This window comes from Pezoporus flaviventris, unplaced genomic scaffold (genome assembly GCF_033815535.1).
Source record: "Pezoporus flaviventris isolate CSIRO_AGI_PZ_B2104156 unplaced genomic scaffold, CSIRO_AGI_Pfla_v1 ptg000093l, whole genome shotgun sequence".
Lineage (NCBI taxonomy): Eukaryota > Metazoa > Chordata > Aves > Psittaciformes > Psittacidae > Pezoporus > Pezoporus flaviventris.
In genome coordinates, this window is record NW_026892641.1 from 1182844 (window position 1) to 1205244 (window position 22401).

Below are 22401 nucleotides of genomic sequence, written 5' to 3' on the forward strand. Positions count from 1 at the left end.
TGGCTTCTCTACAGTCTTCTTGTTCCCTATGTAAGTTTTACATATGCATCCCCGAGGCATGCAGGCTTTCTTACATAGATTGGAAAGGACAGAAACGAGGTGCGGAGAAGCTGCAGCTTGTCCAGGAAACCTTAGCTCTGCATCAGGGCTTGAGGTCCTTTTCTCCTTGAGCTTTCCTATTGGGAATTTCAGATGAATTCCCCGACAACTCCTCACTGCCCAGGTCTCCCAAATAATTCAGTAGAAATCTGTCCTCCATCACTTGTCAGACTGTACAGACCCACTGCGATGCTTGTTTCCACGCAATGCCTGTATCCCTGCACTAGTTCTGGAGTCCTTGTATCCTGTTCCTTCTATCCTTTCCCCTTTGCATTAAAAATGCATGAGGTTCTGCAGGACAAAAAGGCGAGTGTGAACTAGCAATGTGCCTTTGTAGCAAGGAAGGCTGAAGCAGTTCTGATAACTGAGGTATCGAGAATTAACGGTTGGTGCTACAGATGTTGCTTGCTGTCCTCAACAGCAGTTTCAGGAGTGGCTCTGAAAGACGATGCACACACATTGTGATCCCAATAAAGTCCAAGATACAGCTTTTCACAAGATCAGAATAAGTTGGTTGGACCTCTGGGATAAACTGAAAATGAGGGTGGAAGTCCTGAGTCCTGGAGCTGGTCATGTGCGCTCCCCATTCCTCCTAGGCTTACTTCTGTATACTTCACCTGACCTTTATGGTATGTTTCTTGAGAAGATGCCTGACCTTTTCACATCTCATTAGCAGATTGGTTCAACTGTTGCCTGAATCCCATCTTCACCCTGCTCCAAACCCCTCTTCCAGTTCAGCATCTTGGAAACACTGTGCTTGCTCACCAGAGCTCGGTGATGGACTGTAGCTCTCAGACAGGGCTCCTTGCTGTCGGAATGCTGGTACCCAGTGCCTGTTTTTACAAAGGGCTTGGCCTCTCTCGTCTTACTCCGGGCATCCTTACTTTAGGAAAGGGACGAGTGCCAGAGGAGAACTAGATTGCTCTTTTGAGCAAAGGTCACAGGCATCTTTGGCAGGCATGATGCTTGCGTGTTCCCATTCAGGGTTTCTCCTGGCAATGGCCCTAGGCTTTTGCAGACTTTGTTGCTTTTGCAGAGCCCTTGATATTTGCAAACATGCAAAATATATGTAAGGAGCATTGCAGCCCTGTGGTAAACAGGGAAGGAGCTGCCTCCCTGCTGAGCTCATTCCTATTGCAGAGACAGTTTGTGACCATTAGAAATGGAGTGGTTGACCCCTGATCAGTTCTGAGCTGTTTAACTCTGCTGTATTATCCCTCCATGTTGTCCCCCCAGCAACCTGCAGGTTTGATTTAGCTCAAGTAATACTGAAGCTTTGTTTTAGTCTTTCCACCTGTATGTTTGCAAAGCCAGTGTTTTGAGTGTGCTTCTATTTCTGAGGGAAGTGAAATGGATCTGCTTTCCATTTTAGTCCTTATGCCTCTTCCAAGCACCCTAGATGGTAACTTAATTGATGCTTTGAGCCTTTAAAACTAGGGTTTGGATATATCTACACTAAGATAGAAAAAGAAACAAACCAGTTTTATAAGTAGACAGTTGGAAAACTAATAAACATTTTTTTTCTATGGGGTTTTAAATGTTTTAGAACATTGACAGAAGCAAATATTTGAGTAATTCCTCATTTTCCTATGTTGTTTCTTGGGTTGCTACACTCGATTTAAGCTAAGTTGGTTAACTTTATTGTATAGCCTTGGCCTTTTTAGGATTGGAGGCTGTTGTCGAGTGGAATGGATCCAGAAGTTGGAATTGCTCACACACTGCAATCCTGCGGGTAGCAGAATCCTCCTCGGACTTTACCATCTCTGGCTACTATCAGTGCATGAGAATGCCTTAGGTTCAGCTGTGCTGAAGAAACATAAATGCAGGAATCTGTAATGCCTTATATTGTGTTAAACACCACTTCCTTATTTCCTGTGTCTGACTTTGCAGTCCCTTCCTTAACGTCAGACTCGCTCGCAGCAGCTGGGCAGTGTTGCTGTCAGTTGGAATAGCTGTTGTGCTCCACTTTGGGAAGCTGTGCCTCTGCAGGGAGAGTGCTTTCCAAAGCCTGCTTGTCTCACAGTCAATACAAGTTCTCAGGCGTATAGTGAGAGTCTAGTCTTTGGCTTGTAAATGTTACTGAGAAGCTCAGGATCGTTTCGAGCACCAAATGCAAGATCAGACCTTCTTGAGTACAATGTGAACTAAAATGCGATGTCTAGAGATTTGGTGGATTGTCAGTGTGATGCCAGCTTCCTAAAATGCAGCTGGGTGTCTCTTGCAGCATTTACAGTGGGGTTTGCATTCCTCAGTAATCCCCACTTGCTCCGTTTGTAGCTCTGATTCAGAAAGTGGGATTTACAGAGCTCCGCCTCTACTCATCCGAGACCTTAGTGTCCATGTCCAGATGCCACAACTCCTAGTAACAGTAGGGAAGCAAACAGAAGATGATGGATCTTTTCTCCGTTTTCTTGCAGCTGGTACGCTGTTGTGCCAAAACTCGAGGAAAGATGCAGGGAGGGATTTGAATCCTAGTGATAAGAACCTGGCCCTCCTCCTTTTTATTCCTTCTGGCTCATACTGAAGGCAGTGCAAAGGTTTCTTCAATTCTCTAACCTCTGGGTTCAGTAAACATGAAGTAATTGATTGTAACTACTATAGCATTGGTGAGAAACAGGCTGCAGGCAGCATCTGTAACCACAGCTCCTCCAGAGTTAAGCTGCTGTTGTTCCTGGTCTTGTGCTCACACCAAGGGATGCACCTTGTACTCATCCCAGAAGCGCTGCAGACTTGAACGTCTTCGCAAAGTCTTTCACAAGACTTAAAGGGGTGACGGGGAGGAGCTGCTGCTGCTGTTCTTTTCCTGCCCTAGGGAAGGCTCTAGCTGAGGCTTTGAGATTGAGTGAACATGAGAAGTGACAGAGTGCTAATACATTAGACATTCATTTTGTACCATATTAGTAGTGCTTGTAGTGGATAAGTGAGATGTCATACCGTGTTATGTGCAATTACGAGTACACAATTGAGCATCTCATCGAGGTAACATGGATGTGATGAACAGGGACTGAAGTCTGTACCTTAAAACTATATCAAACTGGGCTGAAAATTAAAGGAAGATGGAGAAAGGCATGAAGTTTACCTGTATCTTCTGAGCTTCCTGGTACCTCTTTCAGCAAGCTTAAACCAAACTGACTTTCTATAACAAAGAGTAGCAGAAAAGCACAATCAGTGCAGTGCTTTCTGGTTAACCTCTTATACTTTGATGCTAAGGGGGAAAAATCAGGGAGTCCTCAGTACAAGAATGGCTTTATTAAGCATTTTAATCAGCTTAAATCTCTTGTCTCCCCAATTTTCACAGCTGATGCAATCTGCTCCTTGGATTTTGAAATTGGTGAGGAAAGATCTAATGGAAAACACTGTTTTGATAACAGTTTTGTTGCTGTCTCTTCTGGTTTGTGTTCTGGATTCTGCTTGGTGTCTGCCTTGGGCACATAACTTCATTTCTGCGTGCTTTCATTTCTGTGTCCGTGAACTGACAGCAACAATAGGCTCACTGGAAGGCTGAGGCCGAAGCATGCTCCTCAGACAGAGGATGCCCTGGAAATTCTTACTGAAACCATCTTCTCATGCTTTCAATCCTCACCTGAAACCAGGCAAAGGAGTGAAATTGCTGACGTTTAGGGGTGGAATGTCTTGTTCTCTTGCTTTTCTCGGTTCAAAGCTGTGTAAGGTACACAAAGCAGCACAGGGATGCTTGCAGAGAAAGGGAGCATCTGACAGCCATAGGTGCTTCAGCCCCCAAGGAATCTGATATGTACTGACAAGGTCTCTGTGCAGATCTAATCCACACAGCTTGAAATCACCAGCTCATTACTGAGAGGCTTGGTTGAGCTGTTGCTGTAAACAGAAGGCACCTGGACCATTTTACTGATACAAATGCCTGGATTAAAGGCTAAGGAATTTCACACATCCCTCTGTACACACACTCTGTGAACCATTAAATAGGAAGATGCAGTTCTGATGCCTTGTCTTCTGTTTGCTGGTCTCCAGGGATGTAAACCCAGAATCTCCTACTTGCACCTGATTTGAAAACGCACTGAGAAAAAGGAGAGCAACAGTACATAGGCAAAGTTCCTAATGGTGTTTTCAGTGGCAGAATTTGGCTGCTTGATTCTAGGAATGTAGAGGTAAGACCCTTAGGTTGCATGTGGCTGCTGGGTACTGCAGGATCAGTCTTTCATCTATCTCTAATAGAGAAACACTGAGTTTTGCCCAGGGAATACTACATCATTGCTGCTGGGGCTGCTTGTGAGACACGGATCTGCACTGGATGGCATGTGTGCCTATGTGCAGTGTGAAGACATTGTGCATTTAAACACTCGTGTGCACTGCTGCTGTGCTGGTAACAGCTATCCCAGAGATCACTTCCCTGCTTCATCCTGGCCTGCCTGGGGAAGGATTGGTGCCCATGCTTCTGCAGCTGTTGATGTTTTTGTTGGTAGAAGCCTGTGTATCACCAGCCAAATTCTAGCCCTCTCCTGCACTCTTGCTTGCTTGCTGCAAATCTAAAACTCGGATGCTTTGCTTTGTGAAATGAGTTTTCTGCTCTCCTTGGGCCTTCCTAACTCATCTACAGCTGCAATTCCAAACGCCTCACGTCACCACTTGGAAACCCAGAAGCATGCAGGACTCTTCCCCTTTGCTTTCTGTTTCACCAGCCTCCTCAAACCTCAGCCCCACGCACATGTGGTTCCCATTAGAGAACCTCTGCAACGCTATGTGCGCACGGATGGGGATAGGCTGCCCTCTTGATTTGAGCACAGCCAGCCTGTTCCTGTGGGAGCTGACTGCTAGCTCACATGTTTCTTATTTGAGATGCTTTTGCTTCACAACCACATTCCTCAAATCAAAGGGAGGCGGAGGGGAGCGGGCTGCAGGCAGCGTGCGCTGGGGGCCAGGTCTTGGTCACTTGGAGCACTCAAGCTCTCGGGAGAAGGTGACATTTGGCCTTTCTGTCTCTGCCAGCCAAGGAACACAGAAAGCAGATGTCCCAGAGGGCAGGCCTGGCTGAGTTAATTATCCTTAGGAGACTCGAGCCACCCCCATTCCTCCTCCCTTGTGCAAAGAACGCAGAAGAGCTGTCTGTAAGGAGACACCATTTCATGTTTGTTTTGGCTTAAAATGCTGTCAGCATAAGGGCTAGCCGGGGCTCTTCAGGCTAGTGTGGTCTGGGGGTGGCGACCTCTTGGGTTCTCCTTACAGTTCTGGAATAAACCAACATAGCTAGCCGCTGTCTTTGTTTATCCGCATTGGAGACTGGGGAACAGAGTGAAAGGGGAGATAAAAGCCTTAATGTGCATGTGTCTGTCATCATTACTGAACAGTAATGATGGAGGGAATGTTTGGTTTCTTAATAGCTTAATTTTGAGGCCTACTGAGCTTTAAATATTTAACTGTAGAACTAGTGCCTTTAGTGTCTTTAGCTGACTTGAGCTTCCGAGTCATTGAAGCATCCCGAAGTTTCACTCAGTGTAATTCTCTGTCCACAAAAGTATGTCAACCTCCTATTTCAGCATGTTGAATTGCATATTTCCTCATTAAAAATGCTTATATTTTGCTTAGTATCACTGTAATAACCACTGGACAGTGTGCTTGGGGCAGGCTTTTGGTCTTCCATAAGGAAGCTCAGTAAACTTCCCTCAAGGCTGGAGCGCAATCAAACCCCAACAGATGTGAAATGTCTCAAATTCCTGGCAGGAAGGAGTGGTTCTAAGTTGCGACACCACAGAGTGTCCTGGGCTGCTTGGTTCTTAACTCTCCAACAGATTATTCTTGTCTCTATCTAATATAGACATGCTGTTTTCAAATACTTGAGGGGAATGAATGCTTTTTAGCACAAGATGAAGCAAGTCAAATGTGCAGTTAAAGGAACACTCCAAGCCTGAATAATTCTCTGAGTATTTACTCTCTTCGGGCTCATTTAAACTGTTTAAGCCCTTCTCAGAAGGACCCCATTTTCACATAGTGGAATCGCACTGATGTGAAAGTAATGTGTTAAAAGTATTCCAAGAAGGACTCAAAATGAGACCACAATGATGGTTACACTTGAGAACTTGTCTGTAGGGGACTGTTCTCCTTTCAGACAAGATATGATGTGTCTTGACAACAGCGGCCATTCACTGTTCCCATCACACCTGCACCCAGGGAACACTTTGATATTAATGAACAAAAGCAGATAGGGCACCTATCCCAGGTGACATGGAAATCATCCAGACAGTGCCATGAACTGTATGTGGGTGGATATCACTGAAATTCCTGCTTTTGCTGTTGTATGGAAGAAGGTTTTCCTCGGCAGCTGATTTCTTTCCCGAGTTGTTTCCCTCTGGTGCTAGTACAGGATGTCTCAAGCTGCAGGAAAATTACAGGTTGCATTTGTGTAATGCCTCTTCATTGGCCATCAGTGCTCGGAATAGCCTGTTGCAATTGTCATCTTTGATTAAAAAGCCAAAATAAGCTACAAAAAGTGTAGCTAAAGATTTCACTTCACAGATGTTCTTGAAACTGAAGTGTCTCAAGACCCATTTTGGATAGTCACATCTTTAAATGAAGTTAGTATAGTATCTTGTATCTTTGATTTTCTGAATCTTTTCTAGGCTGTTCCTAATTCCAGCAGTTAAGTGATAGAGCACCACTTATAACTTTTTAAACAGTATAATCTATATTTAGCATTGCTCCCTAATTCAAACCTTGTTCTGAACCTAAGGAAAGATTTAAATCTGGCAGCTCTTTAGCTTTTAGCACATGAATTTGCCTACAAATAAAGATGTCAGCAAAGCATTTATTTTCACTTTGATTCTGCTTGTATGCCTATGCATATTTCATGCTGGTATATATGTACATTTGTGCGTATACATATACTTATTGGATGGGCATGACAATAAACTGAGCTTCCCAATCTGGATGCGAAAGCATGGGTGATCACATTAAGGATTCAGACATTCATTCATACTACTTTGAATGGATGATAATATGTGGTAAGGCCAGATCCACAGTCCCAATCTGCTCAGCACTTGCTGCATTGCACAGGCGAGGGCTCCTTCCTTCTACATCCATTTCAAAAGGCTGACTCTTGCAATACACATCTGAAATCAGGAGGCTGTTAATGTTGAAATGGTTCTAGGAAGTACCTTGAGTGACACCTTTGCATGAGAAAGAGGCAGAGTATTCCACATTCTGTCGTCTAAAATCTGTATGGCCTGTTCTTGAGAGGGGCAAAAAATCCCTGGCTCAATCCTTGCCCTTCCTCTAGTATATCTGTGCTCATGCTGTTCGGGTACTGTCTGTTTTGGTGTACTAGCTGTTGGTATTGTTTGAAATGCTTGTTTTGCTGTTTCTTGGATACTTAAAACACCAGTGAGGGATGGAAAACAATAATCTCTGTCCCTTCTCTGCAGGGTGTTGGGTGAGTTATTGTCCTCTGAACAATAGAGCGAACACTTGAACATGTTACAATGGTCTCTTCGCCCCAAGTACAGAGCGGGGTTGGCTGTGGTGTGTCAGCGAGCCTGCTGCTGTGCACGTTTATTCCTCTCAGACCCAGGGCCAGTGCTTCCAAAATGCTGCAGTTGCAATAAGCTTAGTGTGCCTGCTCCGCTGGGAAAACAAAGCAGGCTCCCGAAGCCAGGAGCTGCAGGCTGAGGATGGCCTGAGTAAAGCTGAGCGAAGCAGTTCAAGTGCTGCTCTTTGCAGCATCAACTGCTGTGCACAGGATGTGGAAGGGAAAGAGGCGTTTTGGGGTAAAGAACTGTGGAGCCTGCATACATGTGGCATTAGTGAGCGAGGCTCTTGGATCCCACTTGTGGGAAAACCATCTATTGTCTGCTGGAGCCGGTCCGCAGGCATTCGTCTGGGTAGGATCTGCCCTCGTGTGGAAAGAGATGGAGCCGGTTGTGCACCCAGGAGCAAGCTTTGCCGGACCCGGCCCACACATGGAGGTGGTTGCTGCTGTCAGCGGCTGTCCATAAGCAGCCGAACTCCTTTAGTACTCATATGAATGAAACTGAAACTGAAGGGGGTAATAAACGGTAAAAACACTCTGAGAAAAATCTTATTTCTCATCTACACAAACACAAGAGAATTTCAAAGGGCTTTTATTCTTCAGTGAATAATAAAGCATTTAAATTAACCTAGGGGGGACTTGGATGTGCTTTCTGATTCTTTCTCTTTTCTGAGGCATATATTGTAAATTCCAGCACATCCCTAAAGCTAAAGTAGACAGAAGGTCCTGTTTAGAACCCTGCAGAACTTTGACTTCTGATTATGTGGCCTTTATTAAAGGTCTAATAAGGACAAAACGGGCATGTATGGGTTTTTATAGTCAGACATGTCTTGGGAAACTATGCAATGCGTGTGACAATCTGGTTACTGGTTCAAAGGGGAGCCAGCTCCTAATTATCTCTGATTGTATCTACCTTTGGAAAACCAATCCTTAGATGTCTCCCTCATCTTACTTCCATTGAGAAGGTTATTTTATAGGCAGAGGGCTCTTTCTCAAACCCAGAGCTTATTTGCTGGGGGTAACAAGAACCAGACCAAGGCGAGAGCTCTCCTAAAAACAGTCTGTCCATAAACCCAGTCTATCCAAGCCAGGCAGGAAAGAAAATGATGCTTGTTATACTCCCACAAGGTGATTCCTAATCATGATCAAAGCTTTTAATGTAAAATTACACTTTAAAATGTAGAACACCACAAAACCTCAGCGCTCTGCGGGCACAGGGCTTCGAAAGCGCTGCAAATGGGCTGGGAATGCTCACGTCTGAGGTGCTTAAATTAAACTTATTGATCAGCCATGTAGCGAGTGTCAGCATGTTAATGAAGGCAGCCTGCAGCAAAGTGGGCTGTAGAAGAAAGCAGGCGCTCATCCTAGGCAGAATGTATAATTGTATTTGGCAGATGGAGCTTTGAGACTAGTGAATCCAGGCCTAAACTGCATTAGTTTTCCCTTTACAGAAAGCAGCTAATGTGGCTGCAAAGCTTTCACTCTCACCAACTTGCGCAGTTGGAGTAGAGGACAACTAAATCCTTTGCAGAACTCCACCTAAGTGTTTTATATGCGTGTGTGCACATAGCAGTGATAACTTCCATAGAAGTGCTTCCAAGTATTGATTACATATTAGAAGCTTAGGAGCTGAAGGGTGGTCATGTTAACTCAGATCTGATTGGGAGCAGGAGCAGAGTGTACCTTCTATAACAAAGCTAGTCCTGAAGAAGCAGAAAAAGCTGAGGAACTGTTGTGTTAAATGTAATTGTTTATCCCCCCATGAACCTTCACTGTTTAAATACAAGTGTAGGAGCAAATCAGCCTATGTAAGCAGAGCTGCTTATGCTCCTGCTGGTAATCTTGCTATGTAATCACAGCATTGTGTGTTCAGTCACACATGTGACTCCCTAGTGCTGCCAGCTCTCCCAGTGTTCATCAGGTTCATAGTCCAAGAGCAAGATAGTTCATCTCACTTCATCCCATGGAGGGGGAAGTGGTTTTAGGCTTCCTTTTTGCACAGCGAAACTTAAGAACAACCCAACTGCGCTCTGAAGATTCATACACAGCAGACACGTGGCGTTTGTGCCCCAGAAATCCCTCTGGAAACCCGGTTGGAAAATGTATTTGGTGTTATAGCAGACCTGGGGGATCCCTGTCCTAAATGCCTTTAATTTCCCATACCTCTCGTCCTTTGGGTCAGTTTTAACTGAGTGTAAGTGTGTTCTCAAATTGGAGATGGGCAAAGCGAAGGGTCAGTCCCTGATTTTGGTCAGTTTTAGCAGGGATGCAGTACAGAAAGAAACCGAGTTTCACAATGACTAAAGCAGCGCTGGTTAACCAGCGTGCGCCCTGTCTTCTGGTTCAACATTTAGGGAGGAAACGTGCTTTTTGGGTGTTCGCGGCGAACATTTCAAAGGCTTTGCTTCCCTCTAGTGTTTCAGATTGGCAATTTCTCCCTTTTTTCCTCGCAATTTTAAACCCTGACAAACCGTTTTTGACAAGTTCCGGGTTGGTTTTTTGTTTTTTGGTTTTTTTTTTTGGTGATGCTATTCAAAGACACTTCACTGGCCTACTTGTATCGTGCTTTTCTTAATCTCACCACTCTTGTTCCCAGCCTGGGCTCTTATTTCCAGTGCTGAAATGCATGCAATGAGCAGCATCCTAGGGAAGCGAAAGGGGCTCCGAGCCTTATCAGATTGACCATGGGAATAAAACCATGGGCTCTGAAGGTCTTCTGGGTGGAAATACTGCTTATGAATTAAGGTAATAAAAGGTGAAGGCAAAACCAAGGAAGTTATGTGAAATTTTGAGTGCATGGAGGAGGTGGGTGCGACTTTTGCATTGACAGCTCTGGAGTGTGAAGCCATCTGTTCTTCATGCTTAAATATTAGTGTGAAACTGCCTGCCTGTGTATCTATAGATGTCCCCTTTAATCAGCTGCAATCTGTCCAGGAAGCTAGGCTGTTGGGTTTTCTACGAAGCAAATGAGGAAGGATCCAGCTAAACCTACGCTAGCAACGCTTGTCAGTGCAGAGCTGCATGGTTAATCCCGGCCTCTGACCACTGTCTTTCAGCTTCCTGCTCTGTTTGGCTGTCCAAGGCTCAGACTGAATTCAAGAGAGTGGCTGAAGAGAACGTGACTTTGCCCTGTCACCACCGCCTGGGGCTCCTGGAGCAAGGCAGCCTGGATATTGAGTGGCTGCTGCACATCTCCGAAACAGTACAGAAAGCGGTAGGTTCAGCATCCGCTGGGAAAACCATCTTCTTTCTGCATTGACATCAATAGCAGCCATCGATTTAAAGTGATTTCTGTGACGATCTTTGCAGGTTGCTCTGATGAAGTAGCATTAGGAAACACAGCAGGTTTGAGAGAGATTTATAGCGTGTAAAAGTTGTTTGATATTCACATATGCTGCATCGTGTCACAATCAAGTTTGTTTTAACACTGCTTTATAATCACTTATCGTTGGATAAACTTCAGGATCGCCCTTCAGGTTTTCATATATGACCTTGGAATTTAAGGCTCAGTTTTTTGAAACCCTGCTTCCAGGAAAAAAAACATAAGAGTTTAATACCTACAAAAATCAGGTCTGCAGTAACTAAAATTAGCTAGCCAAAACCAGCCAAGACTAAAGCCTGTTTTCATAGTTGTGACACGTGCTGATATCTATTTTGACACCAGTATAAATGCTCCAACATAAATCTCTAGCATAAATGCAGTTTATACATCAGTCTCAGACTTGAAATGCAGCTTTGCTTTTCCAGCCTGTCACAGGCTTCCTACATGACCCTTAGCAATGGTTCTTCACCATGCAGAACCTTAGTCTGCAGCTCATGGACACGCACTGATTTGTCGTCTGTGTGAATGTAAGATTACAACTGGTTGTATATGTGACACACAGACACAGCAGTGACTGTCTCTGTTCCTCAGGTGATCACTTACTCTGGGGGCCGCGTTTATGATGACCTGAATGAGGAACAGAAAGGGCGCGTTTCCTTCACATCCAACTTCCTCGCTGGAGATGCATCCTTGCAAATCATATCCCTGCAGTCCAGCGATGCGGGGAAGTACATTTGTAAGGTTAAGAATGCTGGGCAGTACGAATGGGCTCGCATCACCCTGAAGGTTGTAGGTAAGCACATTTCATTGCTCTGCCAAGGAAGAAAAATTGCTAGCCTCATTTCCTGGGCAGAGATTTATTTCAGCAGGGTATAAATACACAAAGATGTGTCATGATCAGGTTCCACGGTCCAGCTCCATGTCTGCCTTTGCATTTTTTGGCACGGGAAGAGCCTAAAGAACTGTTTTGAGCAAGTGTAATTGCCTTCAAAATCATATGAACTGTTCTTACCGAATTATCTCCATGACCTCATCTGCTGACCATCTATGATCAAGCTGATATTCTAGCTTAGCTGGTGATACAGATCTCCTGCTGAAGACTCTGGGTTCATGTCCCAGGACCCCAAACTGATCCAAGCCAGTGGAGGTGACAAATAAGCTGCTGGGGTTAGCGTTTCCTGTGGAAGAAGTGCTGTGGCCTGCCAAACGCTGTGGGGAGAAGGAAGAAATGGAGAAGTAGGGGGAGGGAAAGGATATTCTCTAAATAGTACCTAGAATAGGAGCACAATGATACAGCTCCACTGAGGCAAGTATCCATGAGGCAAACTACCCCAGAGTATTATAAGGAATACATGGAATATGTATGTCACTTCTATATCTGAGCCAGCCAGCTTTACTTCTTAGACTATGAAGTTGCACACAGTTGCAGCTGAAGTCCCCTAACAAACAGCAGCGATGTAATTCCTTAATGCATTCCAGAGAAGCTGCTTAAGTGACGTACTTTGCCAAAGAAAGGCTTTCCACTAAGGAAACAGCGTGACGCGTTTGCATGCCTTGTCTTCTGTCCCTTCTAGAAAAGCCTTCCAAGCCCAAGTGCTGGCTAGAAGGGGAGCTGTTGGAAGGCAAGGAACTGTCCTTGCAGTGCCGCTCTGCCTCTGGCACTGCACCCATCTCCTACCGATGGCAGCGCATAAATGAGGAAGACAGAGCTGAGCATCTCCCACCTACATCGAGAGTCAGTAAGTCAGATCACTTCCTCTTAGGGCTCTCGGTACATTCAAAGCCACCTAACCACCCACATGTACGTGCTCACGTACAGTCACATGCCTGCTTTTTAAATGGGGATCCCTTGGTGGCAGTGAGAGCAATGATATGGCAGGGATCTCGCTACTGCAGCTGGACAAGGAAGTGCATGTAGGAGTTTTAGTGTTCTGCTGAAGGCTGACAAATGATCATTTGTGAGGCATCACTGATTGTTCTTAAACTGATTTGAACTGGAAGCTCAATCTGTGCTTCTGTTAAGCTTTCCTAGTCGTTTTCTTTATTAATCCCAGTGTTGTTTTTCCTGTTTCAGACATTTCTAATCCTGGGCAAGTCCTACTGAAGAATCTTACACAGATGAGCACAGGGTTATACCAATGCATTGCCACCAATGAGGCTGGACAAGAAACCTGTGTTGTTCAGGTGACAGTGCAGCGTAAGTGTTGGCACATAACTAGTATTTGCATCACTGTATGAGCAGTGCTGCTTCACATCTGTCCCATCTTGCCTGGTGAACTTGCCACACCTTTGCCCTTTCACAGTTCAACCACATGAAGCTGTTCTCATTCATTGCATTTTTAGTTTGCAGACAGTCCTCTGTATAACCTAAAGTGGTAAATACATCATTTGGGCTCACATGGTTTGGTCTGTTAGAAATTTAGGGTTTCTGAATGACTAAGGAAATATGAAGGGAAAACCAGTGAGTGAGAGGTTCCAGAGCCCCTAGATTTTAAGGTACTTCTGGCTGGAGTGATTGCATGAGATTACTCTCCAGTATCCAGCCTCTGTGTGAATAGTCCATTGTTCCAATTCCAAACGACGTATCTGTTGCACTTAGGACAGTAAAGTGTCGAAAGGCTGACGTGAAGTAACGTGCAGAATAAAAAGCAACTTTGGACATAATCTGGTTTCAATCCAGATTTAATAAACTCTGTCCTGAACAACAGAGATTAAAATCACTGTTTTACCTGGTTAACCCCATCGAGGGTGTGCCCATGTCTAGGTAAGGAAAGGGTGGAGTTTAGCACCACACTGAGGACACATCCAAACAATAGTTCAGCAGGTTTTCATGTGCAGCCCTCAGGGGAGATCAGCAAGAGCTGGAACTGCTGTAACAAAAGCCTGCTAATAGAGAAGGCTCTTGGAGATTCCATAGCTTTGGAATCTTGCTGCCCAGCCAGGCCTGAAATAATTGGAATATGGTCATGTAGCAAAGAGAAAGCCCATCTGCCTCAGGCATCTGAAGTAAAAGCATCCAGGCAGCTTTTATGCCAATTGAACTGAATTGGCTTAAAACCTTGCTTTGGTTTGCTAAACCCTCCATAGGGACAAGCCTTAAGGAAACAATTTTAAACCAACCCAACCTAACTGCTCTTATCAAAAGAAGTTGTCATAAAGCATCAGCTAAGGGCCCATATAGCTAGGAAGCATTCCCTCCTTAACTCTGTTATGATGAATGAAAAACACCTTGCACAGTGTGGTTCTCCTTTCCTCCTTCCTCTCTACACCCTCAGTTCACTTTTTCCCCCGACTCAATAATTCATTCTTCCAGTGGATTGTAATAACTTCAGGGTGAGTTGGAGGAAAAGCAAAATCTCCATGGGGAAACATTTGCAGTTCAAACACTCTTTCTCTTGGGAACTGCTCGGTGCCTTGTTTCACATAAGAGTTGTGCTGCTTGTGGTTCTGTGCTCTCATGAGGGAATTATTCCTTGGAGAACTCTCTTTTTCTTTCCTTCCATTCTCACTCATAGCTAAAGGCAAAGCACTTGTGATCCCACCCTTCCAGAGGTGAATACCTTTACCAGTGTTAGCTCTGCTTTAGAAACAATGCCTGAAGATGAACTGGTTCAACCTCAGTGTGGAGACACACCTAAATAAATAGACTAATACGTTCTGCTCTGATTTATACCCAGCTGCGTTATGGACTAGAACCTGACCGTATGACCCTAGTGAGAGTTTACCAGCTAACACACTTGTTTCTGGACCGCAGATGCACAAAACATCGGCATGATCGCAGGAGCAGTTTGTGGTGTGGTGGTGGGTCTTTCCCTCCTCCTCCTGGCCGTGAGGCTGACGATAAGGAGGAAAGAAAAGAAGAGATATGAGGAAGAGGAGGCACCAAATGAAATCAGGTAATTTGATTTAATCCCCCATCTCCCACCCTCTCTTCTTTCGGTTTCACACATCTTTCCACTACAGTTTTAAGTAACCTGGGTGTTAAGTGCACTAAAAGGTTGGTCTAAAAAGCTTTTAAAGCCTCCCTAAAACATTAGTGACACATTTCTTGACTGTGAGAAACTTTGGGAAGAAATTCCAGAAAATTAGGTAGATGGAAATCTCTTTTTTCCCTTCTTCCCAGGACACATTAGCATAAAACTCAACAAAATATTCTGTCTCACACTTGCCATTTCATCAGTCTGAAAGCATTTGCATAATCCTCTCCAGTACTTAAATTCAACCGACTGGAATGTGGTTTTGAGAGGTGGTTGGTTTGTTTGCTTGCTTTTGCCTTTTCAATGGCAATTCCTGTAGGGAATGCTATGAGCAGGGAGGTCCTCCTTGAGTCTTCTGAACAACTGTGCTTCTGGATTTAGCTCCCCTGTGTGCAGAGCTGAGAAGCCTCACCCAGAGTGGGTGTACCAAGAATGCTGACGCATGTTCTTTGAATTCATCTGGTGCATGCGTGTGAGGTCTGCTGCTCACCTCCCCTGAGCAGAGACTGGTCACCAGCCAATTGAGCCTGAACTCCTCAGGAAAGCAAGCCCCGGATAAAGACACTTCCAGGAATGAGTTTTAGCTGTTCGTGCCCTGGAAGAACCCCTTTGCCTTGTTCCATTCTTCTATCTGTAAAAGTGCACGCTGTCATACAACATCTATGTACCGTTAGGCATCTGTAATCACTGAGTAGCTGATTACTCAGCCAGGTGTCAGACTGCTAGCAAGGAAGTAGTGTCTGCTGGTTTCTTCCCTTCCCTTCTTCCTGTTCTCTTTGCTTTCAAATCTCTGAGCTTCACCCTTTTATGTCCCCTTTCTGTGCACGGCTGTTACCTTCTCTGTCTCTCTGGGCCCAGCTCTTGCACTTCTCTTACTACCCACGTTTCTTTTTGTTTAACTAGAAGAACCGGTCTCATTCCCACCTCAGTCATTTGTCATTATGAGTAAGGATTACGGAGCGGACAGCTCCATCTGAACTGTTTGCACTGACACCTGGCATTCGTTCCACAGTCCTCAAAGCTGCACACAAAGAGCCAGGTGTGTGCAGCATCTATTCTAAATCCATATGATCAATAGTTCCACAGAGCAATAAGGAATTTAGTCCAAAAAGTTGCATAGCACAGAACTTGGAAACCCCTGTACCGTGCTTAAACTGCTGGACAAGCATGTCCTGGTGATGGGCAGCTTCAATAAGCAACTTATTGCAGCAGCAGTTCAGTCTGGTACAATGTCTTCAGTGTTCTCATGGTATCTGAGCCCTGTTGTCTGTTTGATTGCAGAGAAGATGCAGAGGCACCCAAGGCCCATCTGGTCAAGCCCAGCTCCTCCTCCTCTGGTTCCAGGAGCTCACGCTCAGGCTCCTCCTCAACCAGGTCGACAGCCAACAGTGCCTCCCGCAGCCAACGGACTTTGTCGACGGAAGCTACTCCCCATCTAACTCCTCCCCAGTACAGCCAGAGGGAGGCGGAAGGGAAAGAAACTGAGCCCAAGAAAGTCGACTACACCAACCTGATGAAGATGGGAGCCACGCTGGTCATGGTGCCAGCCCAAAGCCGAGCGTTCCAGACAGTGTGACCGCCCGCCAGCTGTCTGGAGACTCCTGCTGTCCAGAAACACTTCACCTACCACCAGCCACATAGGAATTGTTAGGTTAGCTAGTTATCCTCCTGGTCAGCTTAACTTTAATCACTTGTGATCATTCACACCACAGGGAGCCCTCACACTCCGCTCTTTCTTACATCTTCCAGCACTGAGGTTCTGATACAGAATTATTTTCTGAAGAAAGATACATTTGAGGGGAAAAGGAGCCTTCTTTTTAAGTTACCTCTGTTGGAAATACACCACCGAGCATTTAAAAACTACAACAGCGAAGCACTGTACAAAGGAAGTGAAGCCAAACCTCAGGGCTCTATAAAAGGGATCAACAGAGACATAAAGATGCAAAATATTCCAGAGAGGTTTTTGTGGGAAAGTCTCTTGTGGAGAACTTTCTCACCTGAAGATTTTGGGGCACCCTCTCAACCTCAAAGCAGACTGACAGGCATTCCACGTCTTCTGTACTCAGTCTTTTACTGAAGCACTTCTGGAGTGGAAATGAAAGGATCACTCAAAACAATCAAGAGATGCAGCGTTAAGGCATGTGTCTGAACTAACTTCTGCACTACAGTGAAAGGACCCTTTATGTCAAAGCAACAGAGGTGCTATAATTGCCAAATAAACGTACAATGCACCCAGAGAGATACGGCCAAGAGCCTGACTCTGCTTGTATGGTCAGCACTGCAAAGCCACAGTTAACTCCACTGCCACTGGAGTGGTACCTGTGACAAATGAGCCTTAGCGTGATGAGAATCAGGCACTGAATCCAGAATGAAGGTGGTACCTCCAAGTGAGGGCCACTAATCTACCGAAAAGCCTGGATGAAGCATTTGGAAGCTATCTTTGCTATTGCCAGGCTGTGAATTCACCAGTTTGGGGTTGAGCCACGCTGTAGAAGCCTTACAGAGAGCTCTTCCCAGGACTGAACAAACAACATACTTGAGCTGACCTTCAGGCATCCAGGTAAGACTGAAGGATGGAGTGACAGAGCACATCGTGAGGAAAACACACCAGGGACAAGTAAACGAGCACAATGCTGCTTCCATTAGAACATATTTATGTGCATTGTCCCATTTACACACCAAACGCCATTTACATACCAAGGAATACAAAGTCTTACAAGTCCAGTTGGAGGCCAATAGGTAATGATGGGAGATAGGCACAGGCTTCCCCTGGAGGCAGATGCATACTTCTGTCATATATATTTTCCTCTGAAGGACTTGGCTCTGGCCACTGCTACACACCAGCCACTGAGCTTGTAGGTTCTAGATTCTTGTATTCCTGGGCTGATGATTTGCTATTAAGAAAAGGTTTGGGGTCGTTTAATCTTCATTTAAGGGGGGGGGGGGGGGGAAGGTTTTCTCTAGTACGTGGAATGAGTCTCCCAGAGATGGCTCAGCACAGAAGAACCACACATGTGTAATTCTTTCACTCCAGGAAGTATAATTAACCTCCTTTCCAGACAGAGAGCCAGAATTCTATCTTTGCTTGAGCTCTTTAGACAATGTGATCAAAGCCAGGCCCTGCTTTGGCTATTTCTGTATGGGAAACAGTTTTCAAACCTGCTCTATACTATCTGAGAACTTCTTTTCCTGAGAGCAGCCACTCATTTCCATCACATGTACAAGAATTCCACTTGTTCTTCTACCCCAGAGTCAACCAGGACCAATCTCTGCAGTTGCTCTCTTCCTGGACCTTGAAGGTTTTAAGAACCCCAAGTGCTTATAAGGTACTCCAAAGCTGGGAAAATCCCAAAGACAACGAGCAGGACTGCTGAAGTAGTTTGTGGCTTCTTGTACAGTTGCTTTATGGTGCTTAATGTTACCTGAGTTGCATCTGAGGATACTTATTCTATGCATATAAAACCAGGAGTGCTTTCCTCAGTAACATGCCAGAGCAACCAGAAGCTTATTAGCCCAAAATAAGGGTAACACTTGAGCTGGTTACAGTTTGAATACCAAAATGCTGTAGGTTAGCTTTGAGTCACTTGCAATTAGTGACTGCAGCCTGAAGGCCACTTGCTGCCGGCTAGGATTTGCCCAGCCTGCTCCTGGCAGTCTCTTTCCTATGGGAACAGGCTGCAGGACAGATCAGCAGTGGCAGCCCTCTCCTGGTCACCATCTCTCCTGGAGCAGGGAAGTCACTCTTTGTTACATGAGCTATCTGTCTGATTGCATGAGATGGAATGTGTATGGACCACAGTGAAGAGGTAGTTGGAAGCAACCCCTGGTGTGTGGGATCATTCCCAGCTGTTCCTAGCCCTGCTGGGAAGCGGGCAATACATGTACCCACTATCCAGGCACGGACAGACTGCCCTGTATACAAACCACGTTGGGAAAAGTACCGTGGCCTTCTCCTGCTACAGAACAAAGGTGTGTGGCCCTGGTTAGAAAACACGGTTAGAAAATCACTGCGGTGCTTTCGAGACCACGCATCATTGATCTCACAGGTGAACACAGAGTCAATTCTGCACTTCAGGAGCTAGCATGAAGCCCAAGAGGAAATGTTCATCACTCAACGGGAATACAAGAACAAGAGCATTTCAAAGGTGTTTTATTATCAAAGGGACACTTTCTGAGCTCCGGATGATAGGATCAGGAGCTGCACAAGGGAAGCAAATGAACTGTAAGCCAAACTCCATTTTGTAAAATAGTGTACTTAAAGCATTTATTGCCATATACCAGTTATTACTAGTGTGATTAAATGCATACGATGCTATGTAGCTTGCTTTTGTTTCTCAGCAGCTAGACTAAGCTTACATCTCTTCTACCTGCTATGATTGGTGTACTTGTACTGTGTCCGAACAACTCGGAGGAAAGCAAATATTTATTATTGATTCCTTTGAATCAATTATTTCTTTTATTTTCTTTTTGTTCCGTTGGTTGTTTTATAAATAAAGGTGCTGCAGCTTAAGTGCTACAGCTCAACTAAACCTGTACTAATGCTCCATCTTCTGTGGTGTGTGGTACATGCTGTCAAGCTGGACCCAAGGATGAAAAGAATGGGGTCAAAAATACAGTTTCTAAGGGTAAAGTGTGGGAAGCTGGTCTCTTCCTGGGTATTTTTTCATTCTAAATTATATGACATGGTAAGAAATATGTAAAACCTTGGGTGTATTGAAATAAATGGTGGTTTGAGTTCTATTTCACACGAGGTATTTTGGCTGAGGACGAGGATGCTTCAAGCTAATAGGACAAATAGTGCCAGCTCAGACACAGCACACATACAAGTGGTGATACTGCCCTCCCATTCCCACACACTGCAGCCTTACTCTGAACCACAATGGAGCCCTGAACAGCTCAGAGCTGTGTTCAGGCAGTTCAGACCTTCTCCAAGCATTTTGAAGATAACCATTTTGAACAAGCCAACAGGAATCTCCGGTCAGGGAGGTGCAGGGGAACTAAATATGATTGTGGTTGGTTTCTCTCACCGTGGTTCAGCCTCCTTTCCCCCGGGGGTGTTTTACACAGAGGTCTCCCAACATCAGCAATCCTCTTTATTGAAACCTGGGAGGAAGAATGACAACATAATTACACAGCAGGTAGAACAAACCGCAGTGGTCTCATAGGTGTGTCCTCCTCTCTATCCCTGATTCATGAGGAAACACTCTTACTTGCTCTTGATGGCACCCAAAACCCTGTTGAGGCAATGAACGTTTTGAGAGGAGTTGTGCAATTGCATGCTGCTGTACAGCATCGGCAATCTTGGGTTATTTTAAACTTGGATCAGTCTGTACTGAGACACTGGAGGGGGAGAACATGGTGGGAAAGGGAAGGGATCTCCTTGGATATGTGCGATTTTCAAACTCCGACCGGGAAGTGCAGATTCAAGTGTGGTATAAATAACAAATGAATAGGAAGCATGTCTTTGGTAATCTCCACTCTTCCCAATTCTGCTTTAAACACTTAAAGGAGAAGCAGTGCTTCATCTCTGATAGATTAAACCAGCTTCAAAACACAATCATCATAGGATCACTATGGAAAAGCCTCCCCATAGAATACTTGACACTGTCCAGCACTTTCATTCTTCTGATGAAATGAACTACTTTTCTCTCAGTTAACAGCCTTTAGTTTCTAATGTAATGAGTCACTTGCCAAAGTGCCCTCCTCCCTGCACTGACTCACAGTTGTTTCAGGCTGCCTTCACTTGCTATCAGTCTGCCGGGTGAAGGATGGCTGCACATGTAAATTCACTATTTCATTTCAAGATGCAGGTAGTGCTGTTTTTAGATCCTGCTGAGACCCTGCCCATGACTTCAAATAACAGAACCAAAAAGCAATCCCTTGCTAACAGTGTGGCTCCCGTGGGACCTGGTGTGTGATGTATTGATGTATTAAGTACAAGTTAGCACTGCATCCCTGAAGCATCTCCCATGCAGCATGGGAGCCTTTACTCTGGACGGGGTGGAGCGTGCTCTGCACGCTGTACCTGGTTAGATATGGGTTCAGGGCTCCTATTGACTGCCCTTATCTATCAAGGCAAAAGAGAGCGACAGTTAGTGTTCTATGATAAGGAGCTTTTCCTTCTCCTGCTGTCTTTAACCTTGTCCCCCCAAGTTCCAGCTCCAAATGATACTTTCTGTTGCCATCCAAAGGTCCTGATTCAGGTTCCTGTGCATGGCAGAGCAAGAAGAGGAGTGACTCCCCATGGGTCAGAGCACCAACAGGAGCCTGGTGGCACTTCCCAGTGAGAATCTGCACATTAGTGGTCTGGTAACAGGCTTCCAGCTTGGGTAACTGCATCATGTTCACTATTAGAGGTCACTCAGTGTTGTTATGAAGGAGATATTGATGCCTATCTGTATCTGAGTGAAGGCTTGCACACAGCAAGGTATCACAGAGCATGGACAGTCACTTGTTTGGGATAAGCTGAAAGGAGAGATTCGTTGGTGTGGTGTCCCCCTTGCCTCTAATATTAGACTTGAAGCAGTCGTTAGTGTGTGTACCCCCAGTATTGGACTTGAAGCAGTTACCACGAGTGCTTTTGTCTAAGGCCAGCCCTGAGTGCATCGGAATTCCTTTTCTATGCAGTTCTTACCCCTGGTTATAGAAGTTCCTTTGCCCTTTTTCCCACTGCCTACTCTCCCATAGGCTGCCCAGGGCATGGTTTTATATAGACCTCCTCCCAGCGACTCCCTTTGACTTTTCCACCCAGCGTTTTACACTGTGTAAACACTTAATGCAAGCAACAGCACTCCTCTTGGAGCCTGACCTTATGGGATTTATGACCTCTGATCAGCTTTCAGCCTAAGGTGCTGAGACCAGCGCAATGTCTGCAGTGTCCTCCTGCTCACTTGATCCCCCCAGGACAAGGGAGAGTTTTCCACCGTGCAGAGCCTCCGTTTCCATTCTGATGGGAGTCACACATGGTGAGAGAGCATGCACTGACCATGTGTCACCTTGTCCCTTAGCTTGGTTCAGTGCCTTAGCGCCGATTATGGATAAGGAGACTTTAGGATGGATTAAAAAGTAGGGCTTGGAGGATGGATTCTGCTTTGTGGGGAAACTGATGCTGCCCTAAACCCACAAACGTGGTTTTCTGTGCCTATTAGAGAACAAGGCTGGGGGAGAAACGACAGAACGGTGCCTTTTGCCTTTTTAAAGAGAACAAGGAAGATCCATGCTGCCGCTATGGATTATTCAGGGATTACTGAAGCAGCGGCTGGAGGAAGCCTATGGGAAGCGACAGGCAATCAGTTGCTAGCATGGGAATGAGAAACGCCGTCACCCCTCTGGGGGCAGAGGGCGATCCCCAGTGCTGTGCCCCCGGATAAGCCCTTTGCACCTCCAGCTTTGCTCCGGCTCTTTTCCGCCTGGATTCGAGCTGCCTGTCCCTAATTGCGCTCAACCGGACATGGTTGCCCGGCGCTGCACCGGAACAACGCTGCCGACAGCAGCTCGGAGCGTCC

General features: G+C 45.4%; 1 protein-coding gene across 1 annotated transcript in view; it reads left to right on the forward strand.

Moving 5' to 3' along the window:
• The window catches only part of CLMP (CXADR like membrane protein), a 34495-nt gene extending 17622 nt beyond the window's left edge, over window positions 1-16873 (forward strand). Inside the window, exons 2-7 of the mRNA XM_061476037.1 lie at window positions 10654-10811; window positions 11511-11712; window positions 12494-12658; window positions 12994-13116; window positions 14674-14815; window positions 16178-16873. Of these exons, the coding sequence (XP_061332021.1) occupies window positions 10654-10811; window positions 11511-11712; window positions 12494-12658; window positions 12994-13116; window positions 14674-14815; window positions 16178-16472 (1085 nt within the window). The 3' untranslated portion in view covers window positions 16473-16873. The remainder of the gene's footprint in view (window positions 1-10653; window positions 10812-11510; window positions 11713-12493; window positions 12659-12993; window positions 13117-14673; window positions 14816-16177) is intronic.
• The last annotated feature ends 5528 nt before the right edge of the window (window positions 16874-22401 follow it).